This window comes from Rhinolophus hipposideros (genome assembly GCF_964194185.1).
Source record: "Rhinolophus hipposideros genome assembly, chromosome: 2".
NCBI classification, from domain to species: Eukaryota; Metazoa; Chordata; class Mammalia; order Chiroptera; family Rhinolophidae; genus Rhinolophus; species Rhinolophus hipposideros.
The window spans coordinates 80,819,614-80,835,122 of NC_138048.1; the positions used below are offsets into that span (position 1 = coordinate 80,819,614).

The window sequence follows — 15,509 nt, forward strand, 5'->3', positions numbered from 1 at the left end:
CTCCGGGCTCTCCTGGTGTGTCCCTTGTGTGGGTTGTGTGTGCCCTCCCTCCTGTTATAGTTGAGCCTTGATTGCTATTGGCATGTCTATGGGTGGCATTGGCCCTTAGGTGATTGGCTGTGAGGTTTGGCCACATCCACGGCTTACGGGCTGCTGTGCCAGGGCTGAACCCATCGAGTGGGGTTTGCCCCAATGGGCTCTGGTGCCTGTTAAGACCACCCTTTGGGTGTACTGCTTGTGGGGGATAATTGGATGGTGCTCTGCTGTTGTCTGAGCCATCCTCCAAGTATTTTGGGTCTGGGGCTTCTTGCAAAGGACTTCAATGCAGGCCCTGGTCACCCACTGCCTATGACTAGCCAGGGTCTACCTGGTAGGAGCTACAAAGTGATCCACAGTTTTTTGCTACAAACTGAGGACGTCTGCCACCAGTACTAGGCCTGGGGTAACTCTGCAAAAAGTCAGAACACCCCGAGGCTTGCCGCCACTTGCCTGCTTCCTTAAGTTTCAGCCACTGAAAAAGCCTCATATAGTATAAGAGTTGGGTGAAGCAGGGTCTCAGGGAGTAGTTCACTAGAGTGGGAAGAGTTGTGGTCACCAGGTTAATATAAATTCTGGTTTGGTGCCTCTGCTGAGCCCGAAGCTACTCAGCAAAAGTCTGAGAGCACACCTAGGTCAATCACCACCCACCTGAGGCCCGGGACACGGATAGTTTTCCAAGAAAGTGCAATGCTGGCGGTGCCGCCTGCTCCAGAGAAAGTGCCTCTGGTGTTGGGCGGGGTCCCAGTGAGTCAGCAGGCCAGAGGAAGCGGAGCTCACCAGGCCAATCAGATTCAGATTTGTCCTGTGGGGGCGGGCTCAACATAGGAAAGACAGTGCCCTCCTGCCGGCTGCACAGGAGAAGGAACTCATTCAGGGAACATGAGGATTGTCCTCCAGCCGCACTCTTAAGCCACTGTGGGGACAAAACCCCAAAAAACAGTGTCCAGGCTCTCGGCCTCACATAGAAAGGTGCTGGCTCGGGTAGTAAATGGCCATAAACTGTGATCAGATGCCAGCAGCTGTGGCTAGTTGGCCGTCAGCTGTAACCCGTAAGCCATTGGCCACTAATATAACGGCTGTGGCTATGCTAGCAAAAAAGGAATGGGGGCTAGCAAGAAGATGGTGGCTGGCAAGAGCGGACTGCTATTAGGCAGATTATGTAGATCCTGCTTCCTGTGTCTCCAGCCCAGACACCAGCGAGAATATATTGGTTTGACTCCCCTACTTATGGCTCCATGGGTGTTCCTTTTTGGCCTTACCGTGTCCTGCGTTCTTGGGCGGGGAGCGGGAGCAGAGACCCTGCACGACAAATGGCGCAGCGAGCAGGGTCCGCCGCATGACACTTGGCGTAGTCGGCAGGATACGGTGCTGGCCAAAGCTTTCCGAAGGACAGTGGAGCAGTTTGTGCGTATGAAAGCTCAGTCTGAGGAAGACCAGGAGGAGCAGCTGCCGGAGAGCTCGATCCCCGTGGAGGGGTGGAAAGATGTGGATGGTTCCCCAACCAGCAGAGGCCGGAGAAAGCGGAGAAAGCGAAGGTTGTTGCCACCCTGTGGGCTGGGAAGTGCTTGCTGAGGCAGCCTGGATGGGGGACTTGTCCCAGGAGGAAACGCTTGCTGAGTCCTCCGTGGGAGATGAGGGTGAGGTCAAGGTCATCCCTCACCTCAGGACAGCCCTGGCGAATGACTATGGACTATGAGGAATTGCCTTCTATCCCTGATTTAATGGACGCTTGACTGTTTGGGAACATACCACCATGTAGTGGGACTGGCGAGAATGTTTGCTTTTGTGTCTTGACTGGCCGCCATTGATAATATGTAAGCACCTTGATGTGAGCCGCTGTTGTTCCAGCACAGTACCCCGAGAGGCCCAGAGAGAGAGTGGCAGTGCCCTGAGAAACTCTGGCTGTGCCCGGGGAGACAGGTGGTACCCTAAGAAGCCCAGGAAGTCTGGCTGTGCCCAGAAGTACTGTGGTGGTCCCCTGAGAAAACCTGGCTGTGCCCGGGGAGACTGGTGGTACCCTAAGAAGCCCAGGAAGTCTGGCTGTGCCCAGAAGTACTGTGGTGGTCCCCTGAGAAAACCTGGCTGTGCCTGGGGAGACCGGTGGTACCCTAAGAAGCCCAGGAAGTCTGGCTGTGCCCAGAAGTACTGTGGTGGTGCCCTGAGAAACCCTGGCTGTGCCCAGAGAGCCTGGCTGTGTTCAGGATAGTGCATTCACCTCCAGGCTCCTTACACAGGGCCCCTCGCAGAAGACGCTTGTCGCGTAGATTGTGAGGCGAGACCCTGTAGGGGTGGAGTGTGGGGACAAAACCCCAAAAAACAGTGTCCAGGCTCTCGGCCTCACATAGAAAGGTGCTGGCTCGGGTAGTAAATGGCCATAAACTGTGATCAGATGCCAGCAGCTGTGGCTAGTTGGCCGTCAGCTGTAACCCGTAAGCCATTGGCCACTAATATAACGGCTGTGGCTATGCTAGCAAAAAAGGAATGGGGGCTAGCAAGAAGATGGTGGCTGGCAAGAGCGGACTGCTATTAGGCAGATTATGTAGATCCTGCTTCCTGTGTCTCCAGCCCAGACACCAGCGAGAATATATTGGTTTGACTCCCCTACTTATGGCTCCATGGGTGTTCCTTTTTGGCCTTACCGTGTCCTGCGTTCTTGGGCGGGGAGCGGGAGCAGAGACCCTGCACGACAAATGGCGCAGCGAGCAGGGTCCGCCGCATGACAGCCACACACCTCAGTCTGCTCCCTGTATGTCTTCGACACCCCCCAGAGTTACTGTCCCTCCACTGGAACCCAAGGTCAATGCCTGCGAGTGAGTGAGAGTCTGTGCGATGGTCGTTTAAGAGAACACCTGGGTTTCCCACAGCCTTCCATCCCTCCTGGATGGTTGGAATCCCCATTGTTTTTCACATCCTGATGTACACAGCTCTTCTGGTCTGGGGAACCTGGTGTGGGTCGGCTGGGGTCCCTCACTCTGGGGGAGCCTCCGCAACTAAGATATCCTGCCCAGTTCTCAACCACTTCATGGAGGTTTGGGTCTAGCCCATTTTGTGTCTCTGCCCCACCAGTCTCGACATGGCTTCTTCTCTAAATCCTTAGTTATAAAGCCTCTGTTCAGCTAGACTTTGGATGATTCTCCAGGTTGATTATTCTGTAATTTAGTTGTAATTTTAATGTGTTCATGGAAGGAAGCAGGCAGTGTTTGTCTACTCCGCCATCTTGGATCTCTTTTCTCCAGTGAATAATTCTTTCTAAAAGGGTTAATTGATGTCTTTGTTAGGAGGAAGTGCCTGAAAGGGAGAGGGTACAGGTGAAGGAGATGAAGCATTTCTCAGATCTCAAGCTTACCTCTTTCCTGCCACTCTTTATTTAGCATTGGCTTTTAATAGTTGCCAAAATTCAAAATTATTTGATTCTTAGTCATTTTATCTCCTGTAAAGATATGAGTTAATAGCAGAGTGACTTTGAGAATAAAATGAGATAACGGATGTAAAACAAAAATAATGGTAGTTATTGCTAAGATTATAGCTATCTATAGGATTAAATGAGTATTTTGGAAATGTGGAAACAGATTTTTTGCACTTATGTCAATCTGAAGAGTCTATATATTGTGGTTAGATACACATATTAGGTGATAGAAGTATCATGAGGTTAATCCTGGATCTGCCCTGAATTGAACAGAGTAATGGGTACAATTTAAAATTCAGCACTGGACATTTCTGATATGGGAGTCACTACAGTTTTGAAATTGTAACAGCAATTATCAGAGTATTTTAGTTTTGTTATTATGGCTGGGATGTTTTATTCCTGTTTGGTTGTAGTGTTCCAGATTCACAAAAAAAAAACAGAATTCCCCTATGTGACGCTTTAGGCAAGTATGGATTTTAAGAAATCTGTTTATAATTTGAATAATGGCAGAGGCTTATACAATCAAATTTTTAAGTATTGAATTTTCCTAAACCTGTTAAGAGCCAGTTTGTTTCACTGGGTATCATGTTGCTATAAAGAAGCGACCATATAACTTCCTTTAAAAACTTACTTCTTTCCATTAGCTTTAAAATGTTTCTAGGAGACGATGGCATTTTGGACCTTTTAAAAAGTCTCTGGAAGCTCAGGCTTCTGGTAAAGATGTTGACATAAGTTCACACTTGGAAGGAATAGATATACCTTTGGCTCCAAAGACATCAATAATATATGAAAAAAATATTTTTAAAAAGACTTATCTGGACTCAAAAACAAGATAAACCTCTCTGTGGGCCAGAAATGGAACAGAAATGCAGAATGTGGAGTGAAGTCTCTGACCTGCTTGCTTCCAGGCCCAGAGCAGGCAGCCAAAGGCAGCGAGGGGAGCGGTTAGCTCCTGCTGGCTAATGGAACTGAAAAGTCCATGAGGTGACACAAGTGCGCTAATCCAGGTGTGAAATCAGGGCATTGGGAGTCTGTGGAGCCGCTCTCTTCTCCCCGTCATGAAAGAAGGCTTTAGAAAGCCTAGGATTTGAAGAGGGACTCCCAGGGTCACCATCTACAGTCATGGCTTGCTCAGTGCTGGGGCCTATTCACTGAGACTGCACTTGTCCTGTGCACACCTGCGGCGTGCACCTGTGGCCTGGTCACTGAATGCACTCTCTTCACATTTTTGCTCTAAGTAAAAACTTGCTGATTCTTGAGGCCAGTGTTTCTCCTACAACCTTCTCAAGTGAAGGTGTTTTTCTTTTTTATGCCAAATATTACTGGGTCTGGAGTTTCAGTAGGTGTCTTCCTTACCTCTCATTGCTAATTCCAGACCACAATAATTTCTCTGAAGAACTCCAGCTCCTTTGAAGCACTTGCCATCAGACAACCCCTCTTTTGCAGTCATTTCCCCCACTGATTGAAGAGTGAAGGGAACATAGTCTTTTGCTTTACCGCTAGTCCTGGCATCACTCTTTTTAATTAAGACATTTTTTATATGTCTAAAGGATAAGAACTATTTTATTTTAACATAGTAACATTTCACATTTCTCCAGTTGTCTCCTACATGTCTTTTACAGTAACAGGTCCCATTTCTCCAATTATTTTTATTTATTTATATATTTTGTTGTAGTTTGTTTGTTTGTCAGGAAACAAAGTCCCATGCTGCACTTAGTTAATTTGTCTCTTCATTCCTTTTAAATCTGAAACAATTCCTCTTTCTTCTTATTCGTTTGTTTATTTAAGAAACCAGGTCATTTGTTCTGTTGAATTTCCCGCATTTTCTTCTTTGCATCCCTGTGAGGTGATTACATTTCACAGGTTCATCTAACCCCTGTATTAGATCGAGAGCCTTGATAAGTGTAAAGAATCCTTTGTGGGTGATGCTGTGACTTCCTATTGTGCCACATCAGGAGAAACATACGTCTGCTTATCGCTCTTTCAGTGATGCTGAGATCAATCCGTGTGTTCAGCTGTTGTCAGTTTGATTCATATGTCATGTAGTTCCCCGTTAGGCTTTTAACTTAATATTTTTGTCAGCCGTTGATGACACTTGTCTAGAACCATGTTTCAAACTGGGGATCGCAAAATGTTAATCTTGTTATTCTGTCATTTCTTCTGCAATTATTAGCTAAGTCTTTTATCAAAGACTTTGCCTTATCATCCATTTGGTTACCCTGAGGTGAGACACATTTTTGAATTATTTTCCTTTATTTACCAGTTTTCACATAATGAGTTGATTTCCTAGCAGTGATTTCTTAACTCATTTCCAATGAGTTTCTTTTTTGTTGTTTTTATTGCTGTTATAATAAATTTGCAGATTTTAACATTTTTGATGTGTTTCAATATACTGCAGTCATTATTCTCTTTAATGCTCAAATGGCTTTGGCCAATTGTCTCCTGTATTCTTTTGAGATCATCTCATAGCTTGCTTGCAGTTCTGACAAAATATTCTCTAGGCTCCTCTTATACATTTCCTGTTCCAGATGTGCAATCAGCCGTTTTTCCCAAAAGGCCTTGTTCCTTTTGAAGGGAAATGTTATTTAGAGTCCATAATCTAGGTGCTACGTGTGCTCATTGTTACTGGTTTGATCATTACTTTAAGATACAATGTATTTGTTTTTGACAGATAAAAATATGAGTGTATACTGAAGTTTCAAATTTAAGATTAGAGTTTTACTTTTGTTTTTTTATTTGAAGCTCTTTTACGAGAAAATTTTTGTTCCTGAAGACATTAATGGTGATTTTACATATATATATATATATATATATATATATATATATCCTAAAATATAGTTTCAAATAACAAATCAATACTATTCCAATAATATGTTACCAAAAACTGTTTTAGATTTCTTGTTTTGTTTTTTTTAGTACATGTGCTGCCGAAGCGAGCACAATTTTTTTTTAATATAAACAAATTCATATATCTTTGTATCCTCCCCTTTATTAGATAAAAGGTATCATACTATATACACAGTTTTGCATCTTATATTTTTTACTTTATAGTATATCCTGGAGATCACTCCATAGGTCTTCCCTGTTTCTTTTTACAGCGGTATAATAATTCCACTTTGTGAATATATCATAGTTTAACTTATCTGCTATTGATAGACTTTTGGGCTATTTCTAGTCTTTGCTGTTACCATTAGTGCTATGTATAGTAATATCCTCGTGTGTATGTCATTTCATAATTTTGCTTATTTATCTTTGGGATGGAATTCTAGAAGTAAGATTGCTGGGTCAAGGAATATACATATATGTAATTTTGTTATCTCTTATCATAGTGATAATAGTTTGGTGGGGATGGAGTTGAGGAACGGATAATAAAAATATAATATGCCTTATAAGTAGAAGTACGTCAAAGAAATACTTACAAGAAGTTTGACTTTATTTTCCCATCTGTCTTTCCATTACCTTTCATTCTTCATTAATATTATAATTGTCACATTATACTGTATTTAGAAAGATGGTAGCATTATGAAGTGAATTTAAAGAAATACTAATGTCTAGGTGCAATTAATCTCTTTTTCTGTACCTTTTAGCTCTTACAATAATATCTTTCCCATTTTGTCATTGGCCAGAGATTAGATAAGTTTAACTTGCCCAACATTTTTCCTAATTTTTTGCAGATTATCCATCAACTTTGAGATGTTTGGCTGATATTACCAACTGTTAAAATCCTTGCAAGCTTTATTCTGTTACAAACTTTTATAACAATTTTGACTATCAAAGGCAAATTTCCTTTGTTGATTGGTACTTACCTTTCTTATATATTATCTGTGTGTTTTTACATAGGGAAATACTTTCTTCCCCTCTGTGAAGTTTGTTTCTTCACTATGTAATTGGTTTATTTGCTAATACCTCCTACTCTACTTTTGATTTTTAAAGTTATTTATGTCTTTTTTTAGAACTTAAATTTTAATATAAATCCTAATCCTAAAAAAGATATATTCTTACTGTTTTGACCAGAAATCATATAGTAGCCTCTTTCTAACTCATATGTACCACATTCCTTTGGCTATGTCTTAGTGTTATACCATTTTTCACCTTATTGCTCTATTGCTCCATCGTTCAGATTAGCTTGCAGTTTAGAAATCTCTATAGGTCTTTTTCAACTTATTTCTAAGAAGTGTTCTGTGTCTGTACTTTTGTTGGTTGATTTTTATACCCAAATGTGTCATCTTATGCCTAGTTCCTATTGAATTCATTTTTATATGATTGGCAATCAAGAGAGCTTTCAATTTTTTTGTTCTACAAAATTTTGCTAACTTATTTAAAAAGTGTGATGTATTTTAATGTTGTTTGTTGGTATTTCATTTTTTCTTGTTTAGGTTCGTAACGTTCTTAATGATGCAGTGGATTTACTGGAATTCCGTGATAGAGTCATTAAAGCATCTTTGAACTATGCGCACTTAGTTGTTTCAACGTCTCTTCAGTGTTATGTGTTCTCGTAAGCATTTTGCATTTTTTAAAAATCCAGAGTTTTGTCTGTGATGAAGAATTTATTTTCAAGCTTTCATATCAACACTATTTGGCTTAAACTTAACTTTCTCAAAATCTCACCTATCATGAATCTAATCCCAACTAAAGTGTGATAAGGGGGTGGCTGGTTAGCTCAGTTGGTTAGAACGTGGTGCTGGTAGCACCAAGGTTGCTGGTTCGATCCCCACATGGGCCACTGTGAACTGCGCCCTCCTTAAAAATAAATAAATAAATAGATAGATAGATAGATAGATAAATTTTTTTTAAAGAGTGATAAATAAATAAGCTATGAGCAGTGAAAATAGATCTAATAAACTTTGTGCATCAAAGGTTAATAATCACTCTAATAATATAAAATATCTTCTCTGAGATGGTGCTTACTGTCACTTTACTCACAGTTCTAAGGAACTTAGTGTAATTTTATTTCAAAGTCCAGAGAAGATTAGGAGCAGCTGATAAATAATGGGAAAAGGAACCTCTAACCACTGGAAGAGAGGACAGCTAGCAGCCTAACAGTAGGCTGAAAGATACTCAATAAGAACACACGAAGGTAGTAAGGCTTAACATCATATCCCAGGGTAGTTGTGAATATTCATATTGATAATCCAGAGTTGTCCAGAAATGATGAAAGGAAATATATTCAGTATGCTTTGTATTAGAAAGCAGGGAGTGATTCAATACATCCAAGAAACTTGCACCTAAAATTTTAACAATGAGTATTTGGTATTTTTAAAATGGTAACTTAGTAGGTGCTAGTAAATGTTGAACAACAGACTTTCTGGAAACAAACAAACAAACAAACAAACTTGATTTTCATTGTTTGCTGGTTTCTATGATGTAGTATTTCTACTGTGGCTGATTTCAAGCTTTCAATGTGTTGCTGAAAGCAGAATTGAGGAGAGATACACAGTAGCATACATACCATTACATAGTATTGCCACTGTATAGATTCAATTGATTTAAATAATCTCAAGTACATAGATAATAGTAAATTGTAATGAAATAATCTGGAAGTGGTTAGTTTTGAATATCATTTTTTTAAATATAATTTGCTTAATTCTAATGACTTCTTAAATGAAGCATGCCGTGATTTTTCTTCTAAAATACAAAAGCACATATCTTTTTCATATCTGCGAACCCCAGATTTACTAATTATTAGTAGCATTTATTCGTTGTTTTGTTCTATGCGTGCATTTACTTATTGAAGTGGGTATCAGATTCTGCATTAGTCAAGATCAATTTCCCACCAGTGTGTCTACTCACTACAACCTTCCCTTTCCCCCAACTTCCGGAACTGAATATGAGATTTAAAGCATTGCCTCTATGGAGGTAATTGAGAGAAATTCAGAATATATAGGAGTAATAAAACATATTTTAAACTGTGAAACAATTGATTATTTGGGGACAGATTTTTCAGTTTGTAAATGTTCTCTCCAACCATCCCTATCTTTGAATCATATTATACGATAAAAACCAAAGGAGTTATGTGTTCATTTATTCATCCATTCATTCAATAAGTGTGGTCATAGCTTGCTTTTAGATAGTATACAGAATGCTTCACAAACATCTTTTCTTTTTTTAAAATTTATTTTTAGTTTCAGCTGTACAAAACAATATAATAGTTAGACATTTACACACCTCACAAAGTGATAGCCCCCCCAACCTACTACCCCTCGGACATCAAATATAGCTGTTACAATTCCATTGACTGTATTCTCTATGTCGTACTCCACATCCATGACTATGCGCACATGCACACACACATGCACACACCCATATAGGGGGTACCAATAAAATGTATACACATTTTAAGAAAGGAAAAAAGTGTGTATATATATGTGTATGTGTGTGTGTGTGTGTGTGTATTATACTTGACATTCAACTTCAGCTCCAGGTGTAAACATCTTTTCATTCAGCCCAACAATAGCATTGAGAGACTTGTAGGGAAAATAATGTTTATCATGTGATTGTTACCAAGTTTCTGTTTATTCAGTATCTGCTATATAACAGGCAGTTAGCTAAACACTTTTATAAGTTGTCATTTTCAAATAAGGAGACTAATGCTTCGGGAGTTAAGCTTATTAAGATCATATGGCAGACAGGTGGTAAAACCAAATTTACGATCCTGATTTGTCTAGCCAAAACCCCTCTTTTATGCTATGCTGCTACTGTTTTTCAGATTGGAAATGTTAGATGACTTTCCCAAATCGCAGAGCTAATAAATGACAGAACTTGTATTTATACTTAGGATTCCTCAATTTATTGTGATACCTACAATAAAGTTTTATTGAATGCTTACTCTGTGCTAGATGCTGGGAAAACAGAGTCTCTGCTTTCCAGTGAGGGATACAGAAATTATGTGAATAATTTCAGCACAATGAGTCAACTGCTGTAATAGAAATATATACAAAGTTACTGGGCAACTGAAGACGCTGTTTAAAATGAGTACCTATCTCTCTATTAAAAAATATTTAATGTTTTATATGTTAACAAATATCCATTTTATTTGTCTTTTAGTACAAAGAACTGGAATACACCACTTATATTTGATCTCAAAGAAGAAACTGTTAGTTTAATTCTGCAGGCAGAAAGGTAATTTGTTTATTATGTTTGACTATTGAATTTGGGGTTAAAATACTTCAAATTACAGTAAAATCACAGTAAAGCACTCTTTAAAGCGTGCCATCTACAGAATGGTACATTATCTGGAATCAATCTGTTTCTACTGTTTATTTTAAAAGAAAAAAAGTAAGAGAATAGCTCTTAGATCAATGGTTCTGAAACTGTTTTGGACTCAAAATTGCCTTGCATAGTTAAAAAGATATCAAGGGATATATATATATATATATATATATATATATCCCTATATGTGTGTGTGTGTGTATATGTCTCTCTCTCTCTCTCTCTCTCTCTCTCTCTCTCTCTCTATATATATATATATATATATATATATATATATATACACACACTTATATATATGTGTGTGTGTATGTGTGTGTATATATATATATATATACATTTAATTATAGTTGACATTCAACTTTAGCTCCAGGTGTAAACATTTTTTTATTCAGCCCAACAATAACACTGGGAGACTTGTGGGAAAAATAATTATGTTTATCATGTGATTGTTATCAAAATTTCTATTTGTTCAGTATCTGCTACATAACAGGCAGTTATCTAAACACTTTTGTAAGTTGTCATTTTCAAATAAGGTATATGTATCACCATTTACTATATTAGAAATTAAAATTGAGATTTAAAAGTTATTAATTTATTTAAAATGATGCGAATAAACTCATAACAAGTAAACATCAGAGTAATGACATAAGAAAATGAGAGCGAAACAGGCTAATTACTATGAAATAGTTTTGACTTCATGGTCCCTCTGTTTTCTATTCTGTTCTGTTTTTGTTTTTAAATATTAGTTGCAACGCATTTATTTTACGAGCCATTACTAGGCTGTGACCTCAAGTTTGAAAAATAATATTCTGTGCAGACAGGACTGAGAAATTTCAGACCAATTAACTGGACTAAGGATGGAATAGTTGTTACTCAGGAACCCACAGTTTTACATGAACACTATCAATCAGTCTGTCAAGTACAGTGATACCCTACTGAATCACAAGTTAAACTAGAGAGCTGCAACCCAGTAAAACCTGGAATAAATATGAAAATATAATAGACAATTACCTAAAATAGCTTCGTATGAAAATCTTTGCACCAAAACCATGTATCATTTTATTCCTCATCCCTTTACTCACCACCTAGGCAGCTCTTAATAGTGTTTATTATCAGGTTTGCTGGCCCACAGCCTTTTATAAATAGCAAACCAGCAGAATGGTGCTGGTGGGCTGTTAGAGGCTGGCACAGTGACAGGAAGAAAAGTGACTGCCTGGCAAGGGAGCACAGAGGAAACTTAAAGCACAGAACTGTGGAGCTGGGTGGCATTATTCTGAGGCATCAACAGATTCTCATGAGTATCAAAGCTATCAGTTAACTAGTTACTGGAAAGTATGATCATCATATCAATGACCCTGAGTGATCAAGAAAATAATTGTGTCAAATTTTGTATCATCTGTTTGATGAAATTAATATAGGCTTTATTTATTTAGTTCTATCATAAATTTTAAAAAAGATATCTTTGTTCCTTAAAAGGTAAGATGTCAGCTATCTAAAAAACCATGTTTCATGTGGTGATGGAATAAGACTTTACTTTGGGTGATGAACACACAATGCAATATACAGATGATGTATTATAGAATTGTATCCTTGAAACCTATGTAATTTTATTAACCAACGTCACCACAATAATTTAATAAAAGTTTTAAAAAAGTAAACATATTTCTGAAGTTCTTTTTACTCGAACAGTTCCAAATAAATGTATTTGTACATTATTTATAAATATGTATTCATTGAATATTCTCTTAGTAAAGGCATATGTTAATGGAATAAATTATTAGGTAATTAAAGAATATTTTACTTACTGCCTATTGCTAGTTTTATTTGTACATTTAGATATGTTTGCCCCTTGAAACACAGTGTTTACTCACAAGTAGATTAAAAGCTATAGTATCTTGTTTAGAAGAGAAAGTGCTTTTATTACTGAGACTAAGAAAGAATATATACTAATATGATGTGTCATTTTGTCAACATTAGCAAATATTTTTTTATACACTAATATGTAAGGGTCAGACCCTTCAATTAAATAAACTAGACTAATACTCAAGTATTAATTTAATTAAAGTGTATATTTGGTATTCATTATATATTAACTTTTCATTGGTTTTATTGTTTATTTCTATTTGTTTCCATAGCAAGAAAGAACAATTATTTATTCCTGAATAAAGAAATAGTTCTGAATCAAGGATATTAAAACCTTGAATATAAGATTTAAAAAGTAATAATGCTAATAACCTTTCACTAAATAAAGTTCCAGTAAATCAAAAAAAAAAAAAGTAATGTGTTCATCATTGAGGAAATAGGCCTCCAATATAGCAGTATTATGAATGTAAATCAATACAACCTTTCAAAGGGCAGTTTAACAATATGTATTTAAATTTTAAAAGTAATTGCATTTATTGAAGTTGTACTAAGAAAGTAAATAAGGTAGATGTACAGAGATGTGTTAGACATTCTTTAAAACAGTAAGTAATTTGAAATAGAAGTCCGTTAGGAATGAGTTAACTAAGCAAAGTTATGTTATATTCATAATTTGTTTGCCATAAGCTATTTTTACAGAGGTAGGATTGCAAGAGATCTTTTGCTTTCTCTGTATTGTTTGAATTGTTTTTTGCAATGTTTATAAATTTTCAAAGAAAAAAATAGCCATAAATATTTACATTTTGACTTAACAAAAAATTAGCTACACAGAACGCTTATACCTTGAATATAGCTGTCAACACCAATGTGTTGTTTTAGATATTGAGACAGGATAGTTAGTATGTCCCTAGGTAGAAAGGGAGGTCCCTGGTGGAATAAACAAAAGACAGCCATAGCCTAAAACTCCAGGTTTTGAAATCACTCCTTTGCTCCAGGACATAATGTAACAAGGCCATGAGGTTAATCATAAAATTCCTTTTGGCCTGACAAACGGAGCTGATCTGATACATAAGAGTGGGTTACTTTGCTAATTCCTTTAGGATGGGCAAGCAGAACAAACCTGGCAGACAAATTTCATTAGAAGGTGCCAATTCCCTTCTTCAAACAGTTCCCTTCTTGAAACAGCTCCCTTTCCCCAAATAGGCGAGGGAAAGTACAAAAGTAAGAGCTTTTGCCTCAGTCATGGGGCACCCACATTCGGGACCCCTTCTCACTCGGGAGCTCTTAACTCTTTGCTTTCAATAAACTATCCTCTTTTTAAAACTCTTTGCTTCTCCCTGGTCCGTGTTTCCATTCTTTGGCTTCACAAGACAGGATCCTGGTCCACACCCAGAAACTGCTGGCAGATCCAACATCATCTACATGATTTGGGGACTCACAGGAAAAATATTCCTACATCAATATGAATACATTTACTAATAGTCAATATATTATTTTAAAGTCAAAACATCTTATTTTAATAAATGCTGACCCTGAGGTTAACTTTTGAGTCATTTTCACTGTTTTAGACTTTAACCAGTATTTAATCTTTAATTATCTTTAGCATAATCTTTAATTGTGAAACATATATTAATATACGGTTTAATGAAACAAATGGCATCTGGCGTTACAATAACTGAATTATAAATGGTAAGATTTTTCTTACTGCTTTTTTTTGTAGAGATGCTTCTTTAGGAAAGGAAATAAATTGCAAATATAATATAAAAGAAGTCAAAATTTTAGTATATAGGATTGTGATTATGGGCATTTTCATTTTTCTTCTATCTCCATCAAAATACAAAAACCTAGAAATAAACCAAAATAGCCAGTGTTGACTTTTCAGGTTATTTGTATATTTCATTCTGTATATATCTATATACTTACTATCTTAATTTTAAGATTTAGATTTTTCCAAAGGATAAACTATTCTGATATAAAAATATAGTAAACTGTTATTTGAGAATATATTTTTATTCTCTATTTTTTAGACATTTTCTTCTTGTAAATGGTAGTGGTATCTATTTATATTCTTATGAAGGGCGCTTCATTTCTTCTCCAAAATTTCCTGGAATGAGAACAGATATTCTGAATGCACAGACTGTGTCTCTGAGTAATGATACCATAGCAATAAAAGATAAAGCTGATGAAAAAAGTAAGTACATTTTTATAATCTGCTATGTCCAATTGCCATTCAATTTGTTAACACTGTAAAATTTTCATAAATTAACTTTCATTTTCTCATCTATTAATGTTAACTTTATATGAAAGCATTATAAGCTTCCTAATTTGTCCTAATCATGAACCAATGAAAGAACTAAAGTTGTCATACTATCTGTAAAGTTGTCGTACTCAATTGATGGAACAAATAGATGTTGTCATAATAATAACAGCTTAGTGGTAAGGAATAAATCTTTACTTATTCAGTAGCTGTTCGTAGAGAGATTGAATTCAAGATTGTGAGTCTGAAAAGAATATGTTAACTTTTAAGTTTATTGATCTTTTTAAAAACATTCCTTTTTTCTTCATTTGGTAACAGTAAATATTGTGCTTCATTGTACTATTTATTTTGCTGATATATATTTTTAATCAGAATTTTAAATTAAGAAAGAGGAAAGTTATGAATAATTTTAAATGTTCATATAAAAATCTAGACCACATTAGTATTTACAAATAAATATATCAGGTGTTTTGCAATTGCATGGTACAGTGAAACCATTTTATTAAGGCATTGCTGTATCACAGTTTCATTTATCCAACAAATATTTTTGAGTGTTTACTGTATGCCAAGCACTTTTTTAGAAGTTGATGATACAATAATGAACAAGATTGACAGACAAATATATTTTTTAAATAGTCAGCTAATGATACATGGCTGTGAGGAAAACTAATGCAGGATGAGGAAATAGAGAATTCTGGAGGTGAGGGAGAGGAATGACCATCTCAAGTGCAAGGTTCT

At 37.0% G+C, this 15,509-nt stretch overlaps 1 protein-coding gene across 4 annotated transcripts in view; it reads left to right on the forward strand.

Moving 5' to 3' along the window:
- Positions 1 to 15,509, forward strand: part of IFT80 (intraflagellar transport 80) — a 109,210-nt gene that overhangs the window by 68,197 nt on the left and 25,504 nt on the right. For all 4 annotated transcript variants that reach the window (XR_013994318.1, XM_081064282.1, XM_081064283.1 and 1 more), the window contains 3 exons: positions 7,822 to 7,940; positions 10,490 to 10,564; positions 14,542 to 14,705. Coding sequence is in view for 3 of the 4 variants with exons in the window: in XM_081064282.1 (XP_080920408.1) it covers positions 7,822 to 7,940; positions 10,490 to 10,564; positions 14,542 to 14,705 (358 nt within the window). In the remaining variant the exon portion in view is untranslated. The remainder of the gene's footprint in view (positions 1 to 7,821; positions 7,941 to 10,489; positions 10,565 to 14,541; positions 14,706 to 15,509) is intronic.